Source organism: Anastrepha ludens, chromosome 4 (assembly GCF_028408465.1).
Source record: "Anastrepha ludens isolate Willacy chromosome 4, idAnaLude1.1, whole genome shotgun sequence".
Taxonomy (NCBI): domain Eukaryota; kingdom Metazoa; phylum Arthropoda; class Insecta; order Diptera; family Tephritidae; genus Anastrepha; species Anastrepha ludens.
Window position 1 is genome coordinate 113,709,466 of NC_071500.1, and position 27,187 is coordinate 113,736,652.

General features: G+C 36.1%; 1 protein-coding gene across 4 annotated transcripts; it reads left to right on the forward strand.

The window, feature by feature from the left end:
• The first annotated feature begins 560 nt into the window (after positions 1 to 560).
• On the forward strand, positions 561 to 27,187 carry LOC128860649 (TPR-containing protein DDB_G0280363-like). 4 transcript variants are annotated; one of them, XM_054098292.1, is made up of 5 exons: positions 561 to 797; positions 1,258 to 4,877; positions 22,082 to 22,934; positions 23,218 to 23,328; positions 23,424 to 27,187. In XM_054098292.1, the coding sequence occupies exons 2-5, from the start codon at positions 4,808 to 4,810 to the stop codon at positions 23,500 to 23,502; spliced, it is 1,113 nt and encodes a 370-aa protein (XP_053954267.1). In that variant the 5' UTR covers positions 561 to 797; positions 1,258 to 4,807; the 3' UTR covers positions 23,503 to 27,187. The 4 variants fall into 4 exon arrangements, with proteins under 4 accessions (XP_053954267.1, XP_053954268.1, XP_053954269.1 ...); XM_054098293.1 differs by having other exon boundaries at positions 1,286 to 4,877; XM_054098294.1 differs by having other exon boundaries at positions 561 to 691.

Below are 27,187 nucleotides of genomic sequence, written 5' to 3' on the forward strand. Positions count from 1 at the left end.
GAAGTGAAGAAAAAAATCAGCTGATTGCTGGAGATGTCGAAACAGATGTTCCGCACGTTCAACTGTGTGAAGAGAGAACAGCACTCACAGACTGGGCACCACCACAAACCGCTATGCAATAAAGTGAGTGCACAAAATTATGAGATACTGACACACAGCGCTCAGCGCATGACACAGAGCTTTGTCGGGCAACTGCATGCAGAACCTATGGGAAAGGGAGATTCATACGAGCACTCAACTCAATTGCAAGAAGTCACTCACACAATTAGGTGCAAACACACACACGCACTCACATATGACGGATGGATTGGTGTACGAGTATGTAGGTGCGTTGCATTCTGTTGTAATGTAAGTGGAGAGTAGGGATCTATCAGATACAAATCGTTAGCCGGGTTGTTGTTGCTAGTTAGTTTGGTTGTTGGTTGGTCGGTCGGTTGGCTGGTTGGTTGGTTGGCTGGTTGGGTTGGTTTGCCTTGCTTTGCTTTGATGGCCCGTCTGTGCATGGAAAAATCGTTGATTGTAACGGCCTGGGTAGCCCTATAAATAGCAGCACTTTGAGCCGGTCGGATCCAGTAGCTTCGTAACAACTCTGCTGGTTAAACGTAACGTGGAAATTGGTTTGTGAAGAACAAGAAGAGGAACATTTAAGAATTAAAGTAACAACAGCACGACTGCGAAGACGAAGACGACAGTAAGGCCACCAACACACAAATAATCTAAAACAGAAATGACAAAGGACAGCAGATTATTACTTTAAACAGAATTTTGCAGTAGCAAATAAAAAGTATAAGCGAGAAGTATGTCAAATAAAAACTTTTGTTAATTTTCACAAAACCAATAAACCAGCAATAAAACTAAAACAAACAGACTTGACAAATAAACCAAAACTGAATATCTACAGACATTCAAGCAAAACCATCCATTTTCGAGCTTTACAGTAACCACACATATGCGAAGCACACACACAACTACACACCAAAACAGCTGACACATGCAATATTTTGTTAATTGACTGCAAAAAATGAATTGTGTAAAATTTTGTTGAGCGAAAAATACCCAAAGACGCTAACAATTTAATGAATATTACTGAACTTTAAAAAGGGTGAAACATGTAAAATTATGCTACAAAAACAATATATATACCAAAAACAAAAAAAAACCAAGAGCGTCACATAGCTCTGACAATTTGCAAAAAAAATATGTTTTCCCATAAAATATTTGAAAATTCAGCAAAAACTTCAAATTAAATTTTTACAGCAGCAAAGTTCTTAAATTTGCTCTATAGCCACAGCAAAAAGCATTACACGCAGAGAGCACGAGTGAAGAGTACCCCCATTGACATCAGGAGAAAACCAGTACAGGAAGCTACCGAACAACAACAGCAAAACAACCATTTCAACACGTACCAGCGAGCACTCAGGAAAGATCTACCAACCCACAGCAAATGAGTGAAAACCAAATCAGCTGCAAATAGGCAAAGCCGTGAAAAAGAGGCTCCAACAAACAACTGATATCTCCAGCCCCACGAAGTAGCCGCGGAACGAAGGCTTTTGAGCCAAATAGTCGCCACATAGCCAAGAAAGCGCCTAGCAGCTCAGTGCAAACGACAGCCGACATCAGTAGCAGCTGGGAGAGCGTCGAGTAAGCAACGTCAGTAAATTTGGCAAACGACAACGAAAAAGAAGAACGAGCTCGCTCAAAGTAAACGGAAATTATCAAAGACGAGACGTGACCACGACGCGCAGGCAAAGCTACTGTAGAACAACCGGCAAATTGGTAAGCAAGCAAATGAAAAGAAAAAGAAACGCATAAGAACTTGAAGGGCTCTCGAAAGAAAAGGAAGTGACATTTGTGAAATAACTCCATTTTCAAAGATAAAAAAACAGGTGAGGCAAGCAAAGCAAAAAGCAAGACGAAGAAAATTTGCCGAACCAGCCGTTTTTGCCATTAAATTTGTGGTAGCAGTCAAGTAACACAGCAGAAGCCGGAAAAAATGCAGACAAAGGTTTTACTGAACGCCGCAGAAAACTGACAAGAAAATATACAAAATTCTCGCAGAGCCACAAATCAGTGAGAAAAGGAAACGGCAGTGAAATAGCAGTGAAGAAACAGAAAGCCGCAATTAAAGAGTGCCCAAGAAACCGCAAAAGTACGTAAACCATAAACTAAGAAAAAATCAAGGCGAAGATAAAAAGCACAAACGAGCCGACAAAGCGAAGCGGAAGGCGAAAACATTTTACAATAATAAGAAAAAATCGAATGCGCTGCAGGCGAATATCCGGCCTACATGCAGAAAGCGTCAATCAGCGCAAGAAAACGGCAACTGAGTGAACAGCAGATAACAAAAAATTAAAGGCACACAAAAAAACAAAAACCAGTGTGAAAAAGGCTAAAAACCACAAATTTAACAAAATAAAAATTCAAGTGATATTTTAGTGCTGTGAATGAGTCGAAACGGAGTTGACGAAGACGAAGCCTACAAAGCAGAAAAAGAAAATCTGTAAAAGGCAGCTGAAGGAAACTCCCACGACCAAAAGCCAGCGAGACAAAAGCTGAAAATACGCAAAATAAGCAGAGAAAATCAAGTAAAGCCACAAAAGCTGCAAGCAAAGGCAAAACGCTGCTGGGGTGAAAAGAAAATTCACTAGACGAACACAGATTTCTACAAAGTAGTTGGAGGGCGGCGTAAAATAGAATTAAGCTTTTGTAGCGATTCAAAATCTGTGAAAACTCAACCTGAAGGCAGAAAAGGGCTGGAGATTCGAGCAACAGCAAAGCAGCAGCTTAAAGAGGCGCAGTGAAATTTTCTTAAGCGTAAAAATACACAAGTTCAGGGATATAAATCATTTCATTTTTTAAAAATTAATAATAACAAACGAATAACTCCAAAAATAAATAATAAACTCTTAAACAAAAAATTGCGCAATTAAAACTTAAAAAGAAAAAATAATCAAAATCAGCAATTAAAGTTGGGCGAAAAATTGGTTATGAAAGTTGGCGAGAATCAATGCGGAGCACAGCAAAATGTAAATTTAATATCTAACGAAGCGAAATCCAAACGCAATGGTTTAGAAATTTTTCAACAAGAAATTCTCAAAATCATTAACGAAAATATTTACAAAGCCATGCGCGAGCAATAAGGAAATAATTAATAAAATTAAAAACAAATAGGAAGCAGCGTAGAACAAATAAACAACTACTCCTTTTTTAACGCCTTTTTAAAAAATACAAAAACCAACAAATAACAAAGTAATTACAAAGTAATAAAATAATAATAATCAAAGAAATTTTAATATTAAATTATAAAACAACACGAAAAAGCTAATTAGAATAACAAATTTGGAAGTGAATCAGTGATGGTGACAAAGCAAAGACAATTTCAAATTGAACTTAGTTGTTATTTTCAAATTTCGTTTTTGTTAATTAAAATAATAAAGCAAAAACAAAAACTACTGCTAATAGACACCACAATTTAATTACTGTTTAATAATTGTTGAAAAAGCAAAAAACTACGTTTAAACAAAAAACCAAGTATAACTTAATAAGACTACAAAGCAACCCAGTTTTAGCAACGCACTCGAGCAAAAATGTGCCGTAAAGCAAACGACGATTGAAGTAACGGAAAGTTTTGCAGAAAGCAATCGCACAGCCGCGACGGTCGAATGATTGTATCTGGCGTAGTAGCATAGCAGTTTTGTGTCGTTTTGTGTTACGTTTTTCTAACTCTGTGTTTAATTTTAATTAAATCAAAACAATTTTTGTGATTAAAGTGCATTTCTAAGCGTAATTTAATGAAAAATTAATCTTAATAACATAAAAACAAATTTTAAAAAACATTCAAATACAAACTGCAAAAACTCCAACACAAAATAGTAAGTTCACCAATTCAAACACACAAAGCCCAAAAAATAAAAATAAATAAAAAAAATCAGCGTGAATTTGCAATTTTCGTTCAGACGTTTGAAGATAAGTTTTCCACCCGCGCTCAGTCGCTGCAGTTAACTGCAGCGCCAACATCATTAAAATTGGCAACACTACAACAACGCGCAACAAAAACCACAACTCATCCACAGCAGCTACCACTTCAAGTGCAAGCGCCGCAGCAATTGGAGCAGCAGCAGCAGCTGAGGCCACCACCAACAATCGCCACATCGCCCATCGCACTAACACGCCCACAACACCCACTACGACCATTAAGAATTTATTTGCGTTTGTTAGCACCGCTACCGCCGTCAGTGCAGCGGTCGATATACCGCCCAGTCCGGTCACAGAGGCAGCCGTTGAAGCGACCACCGTCAATCAGACGCCGCGATATTTGGACGAAGCCATCGCAGCTAAACGACCACAACAACAGCAGCAGCAGCAACAGCACCAGAAGCAGGAGCAACGCAACAGCGAAAGGTTCAAAGGTGTTGCGGCGACACAGCAGCCAGGAGCGTTCGCAGCGGCAGCGCATACGCGTAGTGGGCAACGGTCAACAGTTACTAAACGGCAGCCGCAGGCTAAAGACGCGTCTGAAAGTGAAGTCGAAAACGAAGTGGAAGCAGAAAGGCGACTTAGAGGTCGAGAATACGGCGGTGCCAACAGTGACGTTGACGACGACAGCGAGACTGAAATCGATATTGAAGTTGAGCAAGAAGTCGAACGTGAAGGAGCAGAACTGACGCTGGCAGCGGCAGAGGGTCGGGGTGAGGGTAGCGACGTGTACGGCGACTTCGAAGCACAATTCGAACTGGAGGCCGAAGTGGATCGTCACGCCAACGATTTGATCCACATCGATCAAGTCTTCGAGGAGTTGCGACAGAAAATGGAAGTGCTCTCAGTACAAAATCAATATCAGGGACAATTCGGTGTCATCGGTTCAAGCAAAGTTAAAGGTGAGTGTCGATATTGAAATACCTATGTACATACACACATAGAATTATTTTATTTGTAGAGCAAAGTGTGCGTGCATACTTCTGTGACATGTTTTTAGATTTTGAAAAAACAAAAATAGTTTAAATCTTATAAAAGGTAAATAATATACATAAAGGGATTTATATTAATTGGAATGGTTTCCTATGGGTGCGAAAATGATTACTAAGCGGAAAAACTTGTGATTGCGTGCGAATTATTGCCTGCGCTTCACCACTTTAATATAATCACACTTTTTTTCATAAAAGGCAAATTCTCTAACTGTGGCTCACTACTTTTTTATGGAAAATCTATGTGTATTTTTCGGGGCTGGCTTGAAATTTTCTTTTGCAAAGGTATGATTGGCCTCATTTGTGTTGGAAAAATGCTAAATATTTAAATTTAAATTTTTTTTTTTTTTATTTAAAGTTAAATTTTTCGAAATATAAATTTAAGCCGATTGTTAGGCACAACGTTCGATGAAACGGAATTAAAAGAAATGAATTTTATCCTTCTACAATAACTCACTGAACTTGCCAACCGATTTTGAAATAAATTTACAAAGCCATTTTTTTTTTTTCTTTTCATGTTTTCAGGTGCGTTTAACAAACTGGGCGAATTAATTAATTTTCCTTGAAAATTCAACCGTTTCAAGCCATTGATCATTTCATACCAAACCACTTCTGCGCTCCGGAATGTATTTTTTGTAGTGAGAATCTTTAATCTTGAATTTGAGCGTCATTTTCTTTTTATCGGTGTCGATAATAGAAATAAGGTTTATTTCGATTTTTTTTAATTTTATGCTAAAAACTGCTTGTTCAGCTGGGCAATTGCATTTTAAAAGTAATTTTTAGCTTTTTCAGACTATTTTTTTTTATCTTATTACATTTTATCGTTTGATCCATCACACATCTGCTGTGCCTATTGGGAATTGGGTAATATTTTATGTTTGTGTTGAGAAACTGAACTTTTACATTTGACTTTTTATTTTACTTATTTCGCTCGTAAAGAACTAATTCTTGACTTGTTTTTAACTTAAGTACTTTCATTATACACTTGAATTATTTTGAAAAAAAATTAATTGTTGCAGCTTTTAAACACAATTTTTTTCATAAAATGTTAATATTAATCCTTTTTAGGGATTTATTCTTAAAATATAATTCTGATTTCTAATTTTCTAATTCTTATAAGAAGTGTTAATTAAAATTGCTGAATTCAAAGCGCTTGCTCTCACATTTTGAAATAAATTTGTGGTAAAAAATTTAGAATATTTAAAGTTAATTGCTTTAGAACCTTATATACAACCAAGACTATTGGAAGCTCCCCCAAGTATTAAATTTTATAATTTATTATAAATTTAAGTCAAAAATTAGATATAAATAAGTACTCATAATTTATTTGCGACTTTTAAAGTTTTGCTGAACAAATATTTAAAAATAAAGACTCAGCATCACTGACAAAAACAAGTTTGCTTAAAAATTGATTTTTCTTAAAACTCAACCGTTTAAAATTTTTTTTTTTTTTAACCTAATATTTTTTCAAAGAATTCGTATTTTGTTTCGAACGAATTTTGTTAGAAACTCATAATTTTTTGCGACATTTTAAGGTTTTGCTTAACAAATAAAAAAATAAAAAATCACAGTTGTTTTAAAGACTTTCAGCATCACTTGTAAAACCAAATTTGCTTAAAAATTTGAATTTTTCCTGAATCTGAACTGTTTTAAATATTTTTTTTTTTAACAAATATATTTTTTTAATGAATTTGTGATTCGTTAGGCGCATATCTCAAACATTTTATAAAAAAAAATGCCCAACAACCTTTTTACATTTAACGGTTTACGGTTTTTCTTAAAACCAATGTCAGCTTGTTGCCTTTTTTTAACTGATATTTTGTTTTAAAGAATTTCGGCTTAGCAAATAATACATTTTAATCATTTTAAGCCATTTTAAAGACATGTAGACTTTTTCCAAATACTTTTTTTATTGTTTTAAACGGTTCTTTTAAATGTATAACTCCTTTCGAGTTTTTAGGCTTTACTAGAAAAAATGTCAGCTAAAATTGAAATTTAATTATTTTTGCGATTTTATCAAAACTTTTTTTAATTATGTGAACAATTCACATATCCATAAACTAATTTAATTAACTCCCGTTAGCAGCTAAGATTCCTCGAAAAAGGCTGATTTTTATATCGCGAATTTGTCGCTGTTTCAAGTGGAAAAAAACCAAGTTCAAGCAATTAAGTTAACATGTCTGAAGATTTTTTTCCGAAGCGTAGTATTTGCTTAAATAAACACCATTTATAATTTAATTTCAAATGTAAGAATTAAAAGTTAATTAACTAAAACTTAATTGAATTAATTCATATGTACAAGAATGTGCAAGTCAACGCCAAGTCTCTAATTTGAAACTAATTAACGCCTAGTTGGTCTACACGATGCTTAAAATTTTATATTTAATTTATTTTATATAAAAAAAATATATTCATTTTGTTAAACTAATTTTTTTGTTTTAAATTTCGTTAATATACTCTCTTATTTTCTTTTAAAGCTGAAAGTAGACACGATTTTTTTTTTTTTTGATTTTTTTTTTTCGTTTACTCTTTTATATAATCAGAGGAAAATTACGGGCCAGGTGCTTGTTTTTTTGCATTTCATTGACGAAACTGATATTTTTTCATAATCAGAACTAAATTTTTTATAATCATTAAATAAATTTTATAAATCATTTTGCAATTATTATACAATTGAGAAACGCTAACAATTTTTATTTTTTTGTCTGGACAACTGCCAAGTACAGCACTCAGGAAACATTAAGTCCAATGTACTACCCTCGGGTTCCCTTTTTAGTTTCCTTTAAATCTACCCGAGCTCCGAAGAAATCTGAGTAGACCTTACAGTGCGAACGAGCCAATGTGGTCGCTTTTTAACGCTAATAATAGCAATGATGAAAATAATAATAAATTTAAAACAAAATTACCATTTTAAAATTAATTTTCAGCAAATTAAAAAAAAGTATGTTTTCGCTTTAACTAACAGAAATATGAGAGCTTTCATGTGCATACATACGTACATGGTTTGCTAAAATAATATTTGAAACGGTGTAAATAGATAAAAGTCAAATTTTTTGCATTGCGAGTTTCGTAGCTTCGCAAAAATTACTTTGAAAATGACTTCAGGCACCAATTTTTCCAACATCATTCTTTTCTCCAGAATTTAAGTTAAATATATTAAAAAAAAATATCATACTTATTTATTATTTATAAATAAAATATTACAGTTACCTATTTCCAGTGCATAAAAATTGTACAATAACATTTTCTAAATCACTCGTTGCCTCGTTTCCATCACTGACACAATGAAAAATCTTTAACCTAAAATGATTAACTCGTGTTTAATCCACTCAAACGTTTATTATTAATTACTTGCTAGGATTTTGTAATAATTTTTTTATGAACTGAATTGTAGCCAACTTTCAAGCTGCAAGCTGTTTCCATTAATATTATTTTTCGGTTGATTAACAACGGCACCATATCGAAAGCAGCATAGGCACATCATTCAAACGAGCATATGTTACATATGCACGCACACATGCATACGGATGTGTGTGTTTGTATGTATTTGAAGCCAGTATTTTCATACCATTTCCCATTCTACATATGCGCGTATGTGTGTGTGCCGCTCTACCCCCTGAAGTGGACGAAATAAGTTTGTTAGTTGCCTCTACCAACAATTTAGCCTGCTTTGCAGGCACACCCCTTCGGTCGTCTTGCCTGCGGCTTACTTGTTTTCGCTTTTCAGTTTATTCAAATTATCTCAAACACATATTATTACTACAAGTGTGCGAGTGTGTGTGTGTTTTATATGCCTATTCTACATGCGTATGTGTGTGTTCGTGCACAATAGAGACTTCAAATTTCAGGGTCAAAACGGCTTCAGCTGCGAAGCGCCCATTAAATGAAAATGATATATGACCACCACTTCACACATGACCCTCTCCGCATGCCGCCCTACAGCTGCTGTGCTGCGCGCATACTACACACATACATACGAACACATGTGGAAGAACCTTTTTTTTACTAATACTCGTATTCCACTTCATTGTTTCATGCAAAACTGCGATTTGGTTCCATTTTTTTGTTTTGTATTATATTTTTCCATTTTTTGTCACCAGCTTACAAAATTGGTTAGCTTCTTTCTTGTGTAACTCTTGGTGAAATTTGAGCACCACTAATAACAAAAGCCTGAAAAAATAATGAGCAAAACGCACGCACACACAAGCATATGGTATTTATGAATCAATAAAAGAATAACAAAAGTTAGAAAACTAATTTTTCAAAAATTTAAAAAATCGATGTACCAGCGCAGCTTTTGTGCTTTGCTAGCAGCAAATTCTTAAAACGAATACAAAAATGTTTATTAATTCTTTAGACTATTAAATTGGCCGAGTTTGGGGAATTCCTGGAGTACGTCAAAGCAACGAAAAACAGCACACAGCCAGATAGCTGACAGCTCAATAAATTTTTCGCTTTGTTTACAAAATTGCCAATCACTTAACTCTGTTCGCTGGCGCTGTGATACGTGCGAGAAGCTAGTCATAATTTTAAAACTGATTATCAACGAGGAAAGAGATTACTAGTAAGAGTTGTAGAGGGCAAGAGGGGGGCGCAAGTAATGCCTTCAGTGCTTAATGATTTTTTGGAAAACAACTTCTCATCGCATAAATCTTTATAGGCAAACACAGGCAAACGTATAAACACAAAGATATAAATAAACACACACGGCGCCAATTGCATGCCAGCAAACACAGTTTCAGCAGCGTGAGAAAATTCGATTTCTTCAATTGATATCAAACGCGTTTCGCCAATAATTACCAAGCTGCATATTCAATATATTTGAATTCATTTAGGACTAATGTGAAAAACTTGGCAGTGTTACATTTTTTCGAATAGCCAGGTGCCAACAAATCAATGGAGTCAATTTTACTAAGATCAAAGGTTGTTCAGGAATGCCTGGCAGCTCTAAATGTCTTCAAGGTCAGTCTTATACGGATTCCGGCACATAGAGATATGGACGGAAATTGCAAGGCCGAAAGTATACTAATCTTCCATTGCCAGAAAGGATACTAATCTTCCATTGCTTAAAAACAGAGGCAATATTGGAGTTCCCTGCAAATTAAGGATAAAAAATAATATTATCCAAGAGGCCAATAGGTCATGGAGAGCAGAAAATATTTGTATTACAACCAGTCTAATTTGGCCGCAAATATATAAGAACAGGCCAGGAGAATTGCTCAACCGCTCACGAGCGAACCACTCGAAGGTCGTGGCTTGTGTCACCGATCATTGGCTGTTAGGTTGCCAAAAGAGAACATAGGAGTATTTTCTTATGGAGTATTATTTCATTCACTGCGGAAGTTGAAGAGACGAGGAAGAGAAAGAAACACTTTCTCTGTAATTGTTCAGCCTTAACTAGGAGTAGAGCAGGGTTGTTAGGGAAACATTCTTTTGACTCTCTTACGGAATTATCCGGTATTGGGTTAAGCCCTATCCTACGTTCCATAAGAGCGTCCAAATGGTTCCAAGATGAATAAATACTGAGGGTTGCGTATTACACAGTGGTACCACAACGAACCTTCATCTAACCAATATAGAAATGAGCCAATAAACTATTCATGACTATAAAGTGGCCTTTAACTGCTTTCACTTTCCCAAGTGCCTGACTAAGCTAAGGCTAAAGTAAAAATGCATTAATTTTTTCAACTATTTGTTGATCAGCAAAACCGCTCACCCCCTTAACATCGTACTTTTAATACCACTCGGCACACAGGAGATTAAGAAACTTCTGAGAGAACGAAAATACGCTTATCAGCAAGATAAAGTGAGCTGTAATGTTCCATTTGTGGAACAACATCAAGACGCACACCACAAATAGGAGGAGGAGCGCGGCCAAACACCCAAAAAGGGTGTACGCGCCAATTATATATATACAGGTATATAATGTTAATAAAAATAATTGGATTAAATTTTATTTCCAAAATTACAATTTAATTCAGATTATTCAGATACATATTCATAAATAAGCTTTAAATTTTATTTGAAAATAAATAATTTTCTCAAGTGGCGCACAAATTTCACTTATTATTCGAAAAAGCTCTTCTTCCCATATCAGCACCAAATATCGTAAAAGATTGCTGCGATCTTGAGCATTTAAAAGAAATTTTTTTTCATATCTTTAGGAAACCTCCGAGTAGCAAATGCTCTTCTAGCTGGTTGCGTGATTAGTGGCGCGTAAGTGCCGACGCGCACTCCCGCTATATTTAGTAGCTTCCACTAAATTTTCACATTTCATACGTGCGCTTCATCATACGTGCGCTTCATCATACGTGCGCTTAGCAGCTGGAGAACAAGTAGTTTTGTAAACATGAATGCCTGCCTCATTTTTCGTTAAGATATTTCTACGAATTTTCCAAACTCAAAGGTGGCATCGTAAAAGCAGCAATCGCGAGCTCATTAAAATAGCTACCTTGGCAACAATGTGTGCGCTGATCATATGTAACGGGTCTTCCCGGAAATTTTAATGAAGGCAGATAATAGAAATTGCATTCATTTGTATAGGATTTTCCGAATACCAGCTTCGTCAGCCTGAAAGAAATGAAAAACTTGGAAATCATTTTTGACTCAAAGTTTACATTCGCTAATCATTTTTATTTTATTATTACAAAATCGTATGCTATGCTAGCTTTTGTAAGACGACACAGTTTGGAGTTCGCTGCTCGTATTTTTTTAGAGCCGAAGAACTTAAAATGATAATACAAAACAGACAATTTTTGGAATAAATTTTTTTATTATAATCTGGTGGATAATTTCATGGCAATAGTATTTTAAATATGACATCCGGCATACGTCCGTCGCTGCTACGGGTTACGTGGTCCTTTCTATTAGCCTAATTTTTGACTACTTTTTCCAATAAATCTGAAAAATAAATACAAATGAGCCCAATCAGCAAAAATGCAGCGCAAATGATAGTGATTTGCCTAAAATTCGGAAATGTTGGTTGTTGTTGCGACAGCTTACTAAACGCTATCACTGCGGTATGATCAATGGTAGACCCAGAAAAAGTTCTCTTTTGACAGGTTGCTTCCAGAGGGAGAGGTTAGGTGAGATAGGTTGATATTTTGTAGATATTTTTGCGCCGTCACTTAAAACTAAAACAATAATGAGACAGCGAATTATTTCTTCTTTTATTCAATTCCATATTGCCACTATGGGGCAATAACATTGGCATAACCTTAGTAATTTTTTTCATTTTAATACCCAAGCTGAAACAAAAACTAAATATTCGGCTGTGTTTTGCCCAGCAAACTTGTGCAGCCAAAATGATGGGTATTAATTGCACTCTTTAACATTATCCTCACACATACATGTATAGTGTGCATGTGAGTATGTACTTCACATGAAAATGTCCATCTGCACGCTCATGAGTCGATCCATCCGCTCGAAACTTATTAAAAATGCACCAAATTCGTCTCTGGTGATCCCCGTAAAAGTGGAAGACATAAAAATCTAAATTTGCGGCTTTCAAACTTTATTGCAAATACACTTTTGGTTGTATGTGTGCACACACACATATGCATAAACGAGTGTATGCGCTAGAAGTTATTGTATTAATTCCCGCAAATACCCAGCACACGCCACACTGGCAAACTGAATGAATTTTAAAATTTAATCAACCACACCTCCCAAAACAAGCAAAAAATCTCCAAAAAACTAAATCAAAAATGCAGAATTGCTAAGCTGCAAGTTGAGTGTGTGCGTGTGTGTGAGTGGGTATGACACTGCATTAGATTATACAGCCAACTACTGCTGCGGCCTTTTGTGCCACTTAGTATACAAGTATACCCATGCGCATGTGTGTGTGTGTGTGTGTGTAGTATCCGAAATACGCTCCGGCACCGGCAGTAAGTTGTGTGTCTGCGTTGTGTGTTGCCCTGTGTAGCTTTTGCACCGCAATCGTATGCGCCAGAGTTGGTATTATAAAGTCGGTGGCCAAACAAGTATGACATGACGCTCCAGGGATTATGCAACTTCCTGTTAATCCTGTCACTTGGGCGAGCTCGAGACAGATTCGCACACACGCGAACGAGGGTGTTTGCATAGTTTCTATACATCTAAATGCTCGAGTCGAGAGCGCACACAAAAGGCAACTTTTATAAAAGCGAGCGGCAAAGAAAAAATAAGTAAATTGAAATGGCAAAAGTAGAAGGACAAAATGGAAGCGCCAAAAGGCCGAGCTGAGAAATTCAGTTGAGTGCCAACACAGCCGCGTGGAAGGTGTATAAAAAGCGGTTGGCAATTGAAATATATACCGAAGGGAAAGGCTGACTGAAACCTCCCACCGAAAGGCGGCGTTAAGTGGGTGGAAAGAGATAGAGGGGCGGGCGTATGAGTAGAGTGAGGAAGCTGTGCGATTGTGCAAACGCGCATTCAAACATTTTTCCAAGCATTCTTGGGACACTGTCGGCGGCAATTGAGTGTGTCAGCTCAGGCTGTTAGCTGGCTAGGCTAAGCCAGCAGTTGGTTGGTTGGACGCGCAGCTGTTTCATTTGTGACACTTCGGCCCGTTCAGCGGCAAGCGACGCGCCTAACTGTCGCTTGTATGCGACCGTCCGCCGGCCTGCCAACAATTATGGTTCATCATAACAATTGCCGGGCTGCGCTGGCTTCAACTGATCGCTCTCTCAGAAAGCAGATTACATAAGTATATATTTTACACATACATACATACATATATAGATGTACATACATGCAGCCGCGGAAAGTGCGACGGCCGCGCAACCATTCATTGTACGCTTGTGTGATTTGTTGCCAAGTTGGCCGCTTCGTTGATATGTATGTGTGTATGCATTTATGTATGTATGTGTGTATGAATGTATGCACTTTAGCTTAGCTATCAGCTGACTGTTGGCCCCGTCACACGTTTTCAGCACAAATCATACAAACATCAGTCCCTTTGCCACATCTCATGGCCCCTCTCACATTGTTCATCCTCTTGTCCAGTTTTTGTGGTTTTGAAAATTGCAGTCAATTTAATTTCATGTCTGACTGCGTCCACGCCAACTGGCTTTCCTCGCTCCACCTTTGCTTTCACACTCTTTCAAATGGCTGCTATTTTTTTCAATTTTCTGTTGTTGTAATTCTTATTTGCATATTCGCATACAAGCGCCTGTACTCGTGTGTACGTGTATGTGTGTGTGCATGCTGTTACCCGCATAAATTACACACTTTATTGCCGAGTGTACGCATTCACCAAAAGGATGTGTCGTCTGAAGGACATTTGCATACAAACGTTCTTGCGAACAGGCACACACACACCCCTTCCACATACCCCTCTTCTTTGCAGCCTCACCGCTACTCGGCAGAGTTTTGCGTCATTTCTCTTGTCGTTGTCGTTGTCCTTTGAATTCGCTAAGCTTCTGCGCGAGCGGCAAGCTGCAAAATGCAGCCGAATAACCCGGTCCCGCGTCACACCAGCCCACTCTACAGCCAACTCAGCACACCCGGCAGCTCAATTATTGAGTTTTTGTAAAACTTTGCTCGTTCAACACACATTCACGCGCATTTAAAATTGCATATGCTTTTTTTGGTTTGCTAGCGTCTTTATACTTTTTTGTTGCCTTTTTTTTCTTCTTTTTTTTTGTGTTGTAGTTTTTCGCGTTGTTGAATTAGCTTTGGAAATTTTGTAATGAAGCTCGCAAGTGTGTGCTTTGAAAGCCACCCACCGCCGCCCAGTCATGGCCAAGTCGAGTGAGTTCTGTGCCAAAAAATGCGAAAATGCACACACAGCCCATTCATATACTTGGCAGTCCACATATATGTATGTATGTGTGTATGTATGTACATTTATTTATGGTTATATCAACAAGCACACCCACATATACATATACACATACATAAGTATGCATTCGACTTCAGTGTTTTTGTTTTTTTTTTTTTTGTATTCGAGTGCTCGCGTGCCTCACTCGTTTGTTGTTTGAAGTGTTTAGTGGGTTGTGCGCGACGCACAGTGTTTAAAAATTGTGCCACGCAAAATCAAAAAACGTGAAGTAAGCATTATTATTAAGGCCCATTAAAAATCAAGAAAAAAAAGTGGTGAAGAAGTTAACCCTCCGTCGGACACCCGGGTCTGGCCAGACTTTTTCGACTTTGGGCGTAAATTTAAGATCCCTCTTTTATAGCTAACAACTTGTGGCTAGTAGCTTCCAAAAATTTAATTTTCTTTCAAATTAGGGAGTTAACCTTTTAAAACGGATCTTCCAACAGGAAGAAAGAAGACCAGACCCGGGTGGCCAACCAAAGATTTTAAAAAAGGTGCCCCACGAAGGGTTAAAAAATTGATGTAGTAAATAAAAACAAAAATTCTACAGAGCTATTTGGCTTAAAATTCAAGAACCCGAAGAACTATTTTTTTTTCTTTTTATTTTGATTTTTATAAAAATTTAATAGAAAATAGACTTCCACATAAATGAGAAGTTGAAAATTGTAACTAAATTTAATACATATTTCGTATAGTTTAAGAGATATAACAAATATGAACACATTTTTATATCGGCAATTGAGCGAGCCACTGTTAAATCGTATTCGAGCCTAATAAATCTACCTGATTTTTAAAAATGGCGAAGTACTTTCCAAAGCGACGCATCTCCTCCAATCTCAACAAGACGTTACTTCTCGCTCCTCGAGGTAGTTTATTCATCTTTTTCTTAGCATTACAGTCCTTGGTGAACCATTGCTTCATTCACAACCTTGTGACATCTGTGTCTATCTAAGGCTACCGCCTTCCACCACCGCACGTTTAGCTTTTCAAGGTCACCTTCCACGTCTTCGAACCATGCCTTTAAGGAGCCTCCTCTTTTTCGGCCTCCAACAGCGCGAAATTCAATTGACTTTCCAATTAGTATCTCTTTGGGCATTCTAAACACGTATCCGAGCCATCTCATCTTCTCAGATTTTATCTTGATTATAGTTTCGTTGCTTGCTAGTAGTTCCAGGGCATGTTCACGAGGCAGTTTTTAACATTTTTTTTTTTTTTTTTATAAATATGGCTGCAAATGAAGGGCTCATTATCTTGTAGTACCACAACTAATTGCGAAAAAATCATAAATTCATAAAATCAAATACAAATAGTTATTTTAAAATTAAAATTTAAAATTTAAAATTGCATAATTGATATGTATGATAATGGCTATTACTACGTTTGGTTCAGCACAAGAGCAAAAGAGAAAAGTAAAATGAAACAGAAATAGTAATAGAGCAGTAAAACTGCAATCACATTCATCGTGCAGAGATAAAATAAAGTAATTACGCATCACCCTTTTGTAGTTCCCCTTTTTTAATGGTTCCGAGTGTAGTTCTGCCATGGAAAAGTTCCACATAAAAAACCATTTGCCATTCGGAGTCGGCTTAAAACTGTAGGTCCCTTTATTTATGAAACAACATCAAGACGCACGTCACAAATATTATTTGGTATTAAATTTTTGCATTTTAATAATTTTCATCTCTCTCGCTTTGCTAAATTTTTTCAATTAATCCAAATTTGTTCAGTAAATATCCAAAAACGCAATCCTGTGCGTTGTGACGTGATGCAATAATCTTTCTTCTTTTTACTACAGTTTGCTCTAAATTTCGTTCTACTCAATTCAAATTTTATGTGCTTTATTTCTTTCTTTATTGTGCACTGTTGTTGTGCTTATTATTTCTGGCACATCCTCATTTTTCTGCCTGCTGACAATAAATAATTTGTACATATGAATGTATGTAGACATGCTTACATTTGCATATACTCGTATGTATGTGTGTAAATAGATATATATGTATATGTACGTGCATGCAAATGTGGCTTTCTTGTGCAAATTTTTCTTCTTTCAACAAACAATGCTCGCTTATGTCACTGTTAGCACACAGCTGTGGCTAGTCTGGCTCCTACCAACTCTTGTGCGCCACCCCCCGCTGGCATTTACATGTCTCAAGCAATTCCCCACTGTGTTGGCTTTTGCTGCTTGAACGGCTTACTTATTTCATTTATTATTTAATCCTTTTGCGCTGAACGTGTGTTGGCAATTAAAACAGGAAAAAATAACAAAATATTGCAAACAAAGAAATATTGCAAGAACATTAATGGGGCTAGCAACAGCAACAACAAAAACATCACAATACAACATGAAATGCCGCTTTGTCTGATGAAATTTCACCTTCGCCTTGTCGAGGCGCAGAGAATGAAATGTCGCGAAATGAAATGCTCTGCATCCCTCCCATGTTGCCTATTGTATTTGTATGCATATTTGTTGCTATTACTGCTATGAATGTGATGAAACCCCATAAAACCTCACTACCGCCCAGCAACAAACAGTTCCTAATACGGCACACTTTTGTCACTCTCGCTGTTGTTGTTACTTCTGCTTGTTCGTCTTCTGCTTTTTAGCATTTGTGTGATTTCTGAACGACTGTTGCTAACGAAGGCGTCATTGGTTTGGGGTTGGTTAATTGATAGCTTTTGTTGTTATTCACTGCTATTGTTGTTTTTGTAGTAGACGTAGCAATTGTTGCTTACTTAGGCTTATTGCCAATACAGTGAACGAACTGCAGTCAACTGAACTGCAGCTATACGCATGAGAGCGAAGAGCAAAGAGAAATACATAAATACATGCATACGTACACATGTACGCACCTACATATGTACGAGTAAATGCTCACTTTTGGGTATAGCGGTAGAAGAGAAGCAAGTTTTAAGTAGGCAATTGTATGAGCAGACAACAATAAATTACACGGGCGAAGTTACTTACGCAAGTTTCTTTATTACTACTTAGCTGGTAAGCAACTTGCTTCAGGCAGCGCTGCCGAGTTTTTAAGGAAATATTGCACACAATTTTCTTGTTGTTGAGAACAATCTGCCTACTGTGAAGAGTACCTGGAATATATTGTTTAATATGCTCATTTAAATGGATTGTAAAATTATTACAAAACGAAAATCAGGTGGTGAAACTAAAGAATATTTTGTTGGCCTTATGCGGCTTATCATCATCTGATATGGTTCCGATAGACTTTTTTCTCTAACAAAAAATTACAAAAGTTTACAAAAGACGGAAGCAAATCTGAGTAGTCAATTTTGGAAGATACGTTCGAATTTTATTTTGATAATTGAATTATCAAAACAATAGTGAGCAATAAAAATAACAAAAAATGTTCATAGGGCACTTGCATCAAATGTGGTCAAATAAGCCGTTACTGGTAGTCTACTATTAGCAAACATTTCCGCATATCCATACATACACATGCATATGTACATGTGTACATCTGTTTGTATGCATGGGGATACACATACACGGCATGAACGATTTATTAATATGTAGAAATGTTTATTTATTGTATTTCAATAATATCTGGTAAATTAGGGGATTATCTTGGATGTTCTCTGAAATTACGCAGGTGAATAATAGAGCCTTGCAATCATTGTTTTTCAATATGCCAGTCTATTTTTTATTTCTCTATTTTCAGTTTTTTGTTTTTGCTATTTTGAAGAAAATATTTCATACGTAAAATAATAGATAGGTCCTGTTTCCTTTTTCAAGTCCGGCGTTTTCTGTGACTGTTGCCACAGCAGTCGCATAGGCTATTATTACTACCAGGATTTACATACGGGCGGCCACCGTAGCCGAATGGTTTGGTGCGTGATTACCATTTGGATTTCAGAGAGAGAACATTGGTTCGAATCCCGGTGAAAGTTCAAAGTTTCTTATAGCGGTCGCCCCTCGGCAGGCAATGGCAAACCTCCGAGTGTATTTCTGCCATGAAAAAGCTCCTCATAAAAATATCTGCCGTTCGGAGTCAGCTTGAAACTGTAAGTCCCTCCATTTGTGGAACAACATCAAGACGCACACCACAAATAGGAGGAGGAGCTCGGCCAAACACACAAAAAGGGTGTTCGCGCCAATTATATATACATATATGTATCCATATATATACAAGGCCAACAACTGTCGGTTTATTAGCATTTCCAAGAAAGGTATGAGGAATTTTCTATGCTAATACAACAACAGCAAGCGTATCGCTGCTGCATACTTAAAAACAATGAATTCCTGTGCTTTTTGGGATTTCTACTTTTTTAATTTTTAAATTTTGATTAAATATTCGACTGAATATTGCAAATAAGTGTCTTGTTCTTTGTTGACAAATACAAAAAAAAATTAAACTGATTAAAAATAGTGTAGCTATTGACTCTTTCGTTGACACAAATTTTTTACCCCTTAGTTTGGCAAAACCTTTTTTTTCCTGTTCCACAATCGATTCTGTTTCAGAAAGTCTGATTTAAAAAGGTTATAAAACCAAGCAAATTGAACTGAATTTATAAACGTAATTTCGATCAAGAACAACGCAATCATTTCAACGATTTTGCGGATTTGTTTGATGATTTCTGGTGTTACCGCCTCATTTGCGCATGCACTGAGTTTTGCATCATCGGTGTCTCTACGACCGAGTTTGAAGCCAGCAACACAACAGCCATTGGCTATAAGTGAGCGTTGGATAAAGGAAATATAAGAATATAACTTTATTAGATTTTAAATACCAAGTGACGCAAATTACTCGTCCATTCGGAAGATTTATAATTTTTGCAAATGAAGTTAATTAGACAACTGCAGTATACAAGCAGGCAGGCAATAAAGTGCGCAAAAGTCGAAATAAAGATTTTCATCTCTCAAAACAATTTTTGTATTTTCATTTAGTAATAAAGTTAAAAAAAAAATTGTTGAATAAAATTTTTTTTTAATAAATTAAAATATATTCTCGACTTTTCCATGCAGTTTTTGCTCTTCGTTGCGATTTAATATCTTCAATCTCTACATACACGCGGTATACCACATTTGAAAAAATTCGAACCCTTAATACGTACATACATGCACACATACATACTTACATATATCGGTCTACGATTAAAGTGTTAACTTACTTAATAAAATAATAGATTTGCAATCAAAACTTACTTGATAAAGAAGACTTCACACACTAAACCATGCATACATACATACATATGCACATAGGTATATGACGAAAATATAAATTTTCCTATTAGTCATCAGCACAATAATTGCTCTATTCTGTGCCATTGGTCATTAGGGAAACGTCAAAGCCGTGCACATCGCCGTCACCAATTCAATTCCATTAACGATTTCAGCAAAAATTGGAGCTGGCCAACCACTCTATGAGTGTCATGAAACTGGTACAAGTAGGATGAGTTTTGACTCTGTTATTGACTTAATTTCGGTTTTTCTGAAAATATTAAGCTCGAACTAATTAGGTAAATAATTAAAAAAACCAATGAGGCATGTATGAAGATAAGCGATGATTACAGCCAAAGGCGTCAGCATGTAAAAGTTTGCTGCGCTTCTTTCAGCACTAACTGAACGTGACTCAAAAATTCGACTTTATAACTAATTTGCGTTGCTTCTCTTATTTAAGCAAGTAACTGGTGGAATTTAATTGTCGATTTCAAGGAAGCGTCTGTGGGCATTTTTGTACACTTTTAGTTGACTTTAACTTTAATAAAACTCTAAAGCTTCGCACAGTACTAGTTTTTTACTCTATTCAATTCAATTCGTTCGGAAATGAGCTATTCCAAAGGCAATTGGATTGACTACGAGTAGTTTTTTGAAAATTTTCCACTACAAATTTATACATAGCCTCAAACCTGAGTCACATACATACGTGTTCTGTGTAAGATGTACAAATATGTTATATACAAATATATGTAAGTATGCATGCTCATATATGTATCTACATGCATGCACGTGTGTGTTTCGCCCGTCTTCACTTTCAATATTATTTGTTGGATACAACATGGCGACTGCAGCAACGAATTAACGAAAGAGCGAGTGTACAAATGTTGGAATAAACGAGCAAATGTCACGCAAGCATGCCTTGGCACGGCACCCAAAAACGGCTGATTTCCAGCTGAGTTGCCAGGTGATTGCGTCTCATGTCACCCGGCGTTTTGTCTTTAACTTTATAGTTGCCTGCAAGTGCACCCAAACACATACATGTTTTACACTTGTAATACATAAAATCAGCAACTCAGCTGTTTGGAGCAAACAGCTGTTTAGTTGCTATAACTGTAACAGCTTGCAGCTCTTTGCACTGTAATTGCAGCGCCTGCGCTTTATGGTAAATACTGTTTATTGCACTTTGTTTCTCTCGATCTCTCTCGCGCTCGCATTTGCTCTCTCTCTGTTAATAACAGGTAATCACAAACGATGTACAGAATTTTGTGAAGCTCTTACTGGCCAGTGCATTTGTATTCATTTCACTTTCGCTGAATGTCAGCTGTTGAACCTGTTGTTTTAGTTTTATTTTTAGCAGCTGTTAGTCGCTTTTTATTCACAACTAGGGGATTGTGTTTTGAGGTTGGACATTTCTGCACATTTTACATACATGCATATGTAAATAAAAATTCTGTTAATGCGACCTTTAGACACTCCTCTGTAGTTAGTAGCACAAAATCGGAGAGTGAGTATTTTGGAGGCACGCAGCTGTTTCTTATTTACAGCTTGTGTGTATGTGGGTTTTAATAGAAAAGTATTTATCATCTAGCCGGCCGGTGCAGTCTGCTCTTGCAGCGCTTGAACCAGCATAAAAAACAGATATCTTTCTTTTTCGGTGAATTTGGAGTAAAGGTTTGGAATAAAGTTCTTGAGAGTACACAACTTAAAATGCAGTTGAAGAAAAATAGACGCGTTCTGTACAGAACATTTATTGGGGTTAGGCCAAATAAGATCTACGACTTATTTCCTACACATATGTACATATGTATGTAATTGCGTGTTTTCTTTTGTAGGTTAGAATTAAATCCTTAAACTTTTGTAAGGGATAGATGAAGTACATAAGATCGCGTTGAATTTATCGGCCACCAACAAAGTCTTAAATAGCTTGGATAGATCTTATTTGGCTCACCCTTATTCTCTTGGTTCTGCTCAATCCTTGCGACAGCAGGCGCAAACGAGATAACCGCTCCAATATTTAAGCGCGCTGCCTGCTATATTATTTTACATTTTGAATTTGTAATTTGAATAAATAATCCAACTTGTCAGTTTGTGAAAAATTTCTAACGAATTCCAAACATTTTAATCTTCTTTAATCGATAGACTGGACGAGTCCGTTAACGCCACCACCACCACCACCATCATCATCATCACAACTGCTATCAACAAGCAACAGCATCACCAGTGACAACGTTGCGCACAATCAACGCAACGGCAACGGCAACAACAACAACAGAAACGTTAGCAACTACCAAATAAAACAGGACGAGGAGCAGCTCCTAGAGCTGTACACCGAAGGCGCAGTAGAGGGTGGGGACGTTGTTGACGGCGGAAATTGGTCAGCGCCACTAAAACAAGCAGAACAACACTACAATCATCATAATTATCACCACGAGCAGCGACAGCAACACTTTTATTACAACAATCACCACTACGGTGGCACCCACCACACTAACAACTACCACCATCATAATCAACCACACCCCAACAATTACCACCACTATCAGAAACAACAACAACAACAGCAACAATACTGCAACCACCAACAATACACCACTGGGCAACAAAAACAAGCAAAGCAACAGAAATCGCAAAAAGCCAACAACGCAACAACAAAAGAAGAGAACACCAAAGGCGCCTTCAACGACAACATGTTCTACTATGAGCCACCAGTGACTTCGGCCATTACACCAGTGGGCACACCAACATCGGGTAGCTGCTTCGGTAGCGCCACCACTGATGTGGACATCGCCGCCGTCAATGAGCTGGCGCAGCGGGTGCAGACGGAGTTGCGGGATGCCAAGAAGCGTCATTTGGACTGCACTGAAGTCTCATTGCCATTTAATCTCATGCCGCGCATTGCGGCCGAAATAATCAAGGCTTCGGAGCGGGAACCGTGTGGCGTGCGTGGCTGTTCGCTGTACATCGATTTCGAGTGTGAGCCGAGCAATGTGAGGTAGGTGGACTGGTGGTGATTGGTTAGTGAGTGACAAGAAAGAGTGGGCAACTGGTAAAGAAATGCGAAATTGTGTCGCGGTATCAAACACAAAATTATGAGCCATAGAAGTTGCCCACCGATGTAGCACTAAACGCAGCTTTACTCTGCTAGTATTTGGTGCTACTATCGGCTTTGTTTTATTACTCGCTCACTGCGCTGTTTACCTGACGATTTTACTGATATGGGATATATTTTCACGACAATTACTCACACTCTCTACTTTCCTCTCCCAATTTTACAGACGCATTGCCTCGTTCAAAGTGGATGACTCCACCGTCTCCACCTTCGAGTTGTATCTCATGCTAAAGCAGGACAAGAGCGGCTGGACCTCTTTGTTGCCACAATTTATCAAGTATGTAACTCGACAAGCAAGCGAAAATATGCAAGCTAGTCGCATGTGATCGCTCAGTTATATTCAAACTAATTTTTTTGAATTTCTTTTCGCAGAAATCTTACACGCAGCAACACCATTTTGGTGAGCCCCGATTTCACGCTGACCAAAAACAAGCTTTACTCCTGCGATTAATGCGCTTAAGCGAATTCCAGCTGAATGGTTGCGAGAAGAGAGATTTTTTTTATTATATGTATACATACCAACCCAGAGATCTCATTTATTCTCCTTCACACAACCACAAACAAAGCATAACAAATACAAAGTAATGAACGAAACGAAAGGACCTTAAACGAAGGGCATCAGAATTTGGTCAATTGCGTATTAGCTGTATGGAATAGACAACTTATACGCTATTCATTTTTTTTATTAATCAAATGGGCGTGGCTTTAACTACAACTACAAAAGAAAACTTCAAACAATTACTACAACAAAACCAGGAACAACGCATAACGAGAATACTTTACTTTCTCAACAATCCCTCCGAATTTCATTATTTTTACTGGACACCACAAACAAACAGTCGAAAGAGGCAATAAAAATAACGAGTTGCAGGTAGGAAAAGGATGTGAGGTTAGAAATAATTGAAACCGCTAAGGAAGGCGCTGGAGATTTCGGATTAAACAAATGCAACAACCCCCAAAAAATCAAAAAAGCAAATAAACTTGGATCACACTTTTTCTGTTCGCTAAATTGCTAGAGAAGTCGAAAGCAAGTTTCGGAATATGGCGCATACATAAATACATGAAACAAAAAAGCGACAATTACAATTCAATTCGTATCAACTACAACTACAATAGCAGCAACCACAACTCAATAACATTTGCAGGCAAAGAAGATAAACACAGGAATGCCAACGGCAACAAATGAACCAACAGTTACCGGCTAAATAATTTGGACCGAAAACTTATGAAACTAACAAAGGGGTAAGAGTTATGCAATTAAGGTGCAGAGAAATTGTATGTAACGGCAAAGCAGTACGATTTTGCGTACCAACGGTGCGCGATCGTTGAGGACTAAGAAGCAAAAGCAGTAAAATTAGTGACTACTATTTTGGGAATACTGCATTCGTTAGAAGAAGAGAAGAAGAAGGGATAAAATATTTGTAATTTATAAAATTAATAACAAAAACAAACAAAGAAACATTAAATCGGACGCCTACGCTAACGTCCAACACTGTATTTATGGTAGTATTACGTAAATAACAAACCAACAAACCAACAAACATACAAACAAGCAAGCAAGCAAGAAAAGCTCTTTAACTTATTTCCTTTTTCTATGCAATGAGAAATTTAATGGCGATTTTTTCATAAACCTACAAAATGAAAACAGTTTTGAAAAAATCAAATAAGCAAATAAGAAACTCTTAAAACTTTAAGATAAGCGATGCAAAACGCAAAAACAAACAAAGTCGATGTGATATTAATTAATGATAACTAATTGATAGTAAGAGAGAAACAAACTAATATTAAATTAAAATTTAAAAAACAAAATAGTGGTAAAACACGAATTTCAACACAGTTTTTCTTATTATCTACTTAATTTGGCCAAAGCAATTTTTTTCTTTATTCCAAAATGCAATAGAACAGGAATTAAGTAGAATTATAAATGTGAGTATTGGAGTATTGGAAGTAAGTGGCTGGGTTGTTGTGGAAAGAGAAAACATAGACGCAGGCTGCGACAAAGCGACTCAGACGGCATTGGCAGTAAGCAGGAAGCGGCTGAGTGAAGGCAGTTGGCAGCAGCGTGAAGGCAGCAGTGCGGAGTCGCGAAGCAGTAAGACGTTGTCACGCGCCGATGGATTTTTTGCGGTAGAGTGAAGCAGTGAAACATTTATCAAGAGTAAGAATTATTGGAAGCAAATGTTTTAGGTATTTTTCTATTTTTGGAGACTTTAAAGATGCATTGAAATAATAATTAGCTGCGGATGGCAAAAAGTCTAAAAAAGGGCGCAAGAGCAATGGAAGATTTAGTGCTAGGAAATATTCGCCAGTTGTCGTTAAAGCAGTTGCTTAGAGTGGCAATTGGGATTTTGTAAATCTTTTATTTTTCAAAGTGTTGCTTAACGTAAATGCTGCTATTTCAGTACTTTGCACTGGTTTTAATTAATTTCTTCTTTTTTTTTGTATGTATGCATCTATAAAATATTTTTGCTTATGTTAGGTTGACCTGGCTGGCTGAAGATGGAGCTAGACTTTTACGTTTCTTTGTAGTAGAAATAAAATACTTTAACTATGCATGAATTTGCTCATAAATTTCTTCAAATAATTCGCAAAAGCTATAACTTTTTTCAATTGCCATCAAAGCGAAATCCATTTAAGTTATTAGTTGGCGCTGATTTTACAAAAATCACTGCTAGTTTTGCTTTTAGTTTCATATATATTTTCTAAATCAAAAGTAAAATTATTGAAAAATTATTTAACAATCTTGAAATTATGCATTAACATGAAAGTTCTAGTTAAATTCTTTTAAACATTTTTTTGTAAATTTTTTTTTATATTTTTGAATTTTTCGTAATTTTTGTACACTGATTTTAATATATTTTAAATCCTTAAAATAATAACAAAAATTGGTTGAGCTTAAAACTAAAGTATTTAAAAATCTTGCAATTGCGCGTTAACATGAAAGTTTTAGTTAACTTTTTTTTAATTTTTTTTTTGTATTTTATTTTAATTTTTTACACTGATTTAGATATTTTTTTGTTTCACTTGTTTGACACAAATCGGCCTGTTTTTTGTGATTAAGCATACGTTTTTTTGTTTCTAATTAATTTTTATGAATAATTAAAAAATTTTTAGACTTAGTTAAACTAAATTTTCTTTTGTATTGATATTTGCATATTTAAAGGACTTATTTGAAAGGGCTTAAATGCTTTTATATTTCAAATTTTTAATTTCTTTTAAAATTTTTAATTTCTGTTACAAATATTAAACTTTTAAATTTTTACTTATCTAAATTTTTTAATATTAAAAAAAAGATTTTTAAATTAAAAGAAAAATTAATTTTAAATTTAATTTGATTTAGAATTAAAGTAAAATCAAAACAAAAATTTTTAATGTTAAAAAACAGTTTTAATTTAAATTCTAAGTTTTGAATTAAAAAATGTATGTATGTACTTTTAGAATCTAAATTTAATTTAATTTAAAATTTTTAAAAAAATTTTTGTTACACTTTGCAAAAATTAAAAAATAAAAATTTGTATTAAATAATTTTTTCTAACTGTAAGCAGCTACTTGTACGACAACATAGGCATATTGAAAGCTCTTTAAGCCAATATACACATTACTGTTTTTCCAATTATCTATAACTGGTTTTCAATTATGTACGCCTCCTCCTAAACTTGTTTCAAATCTTTTTTGCTACCATTCATTATTCGGAGCTTATTTGCTTTTTTTTTCTTTTCAAATAAATCCCACAAATTACATACAAATAAAAGCACTCACCGCACTCAGTACAGTTAGAGTGCACTGAAATAAGATCCAATGAAATTTATTTACGTAATGTTACAAAATTGAAAACTAATTTCACGCTTGTTAAATGGATTAATTTCATCCATTTTTGTGGTACACTTAAACACACATACCAACACCCACAAAACAAACAATCAATATAATGCGTGTATGTAGTAGTACAGCGCGAATAGTGTAGCGTAGATGTTAGCAAATTAGTTAAGAAAAAAAAAACGATGAAGAAGACGAAGGACGAAGAAGAAGGAAAAGCAGAACAGCAAATTACAATATAAAATAGCCACCCAGCTCTTTCAAACAATAAAACAATAGAAAATTCAAATCCAAATGCAAAAAAAAATAATATTTATGTA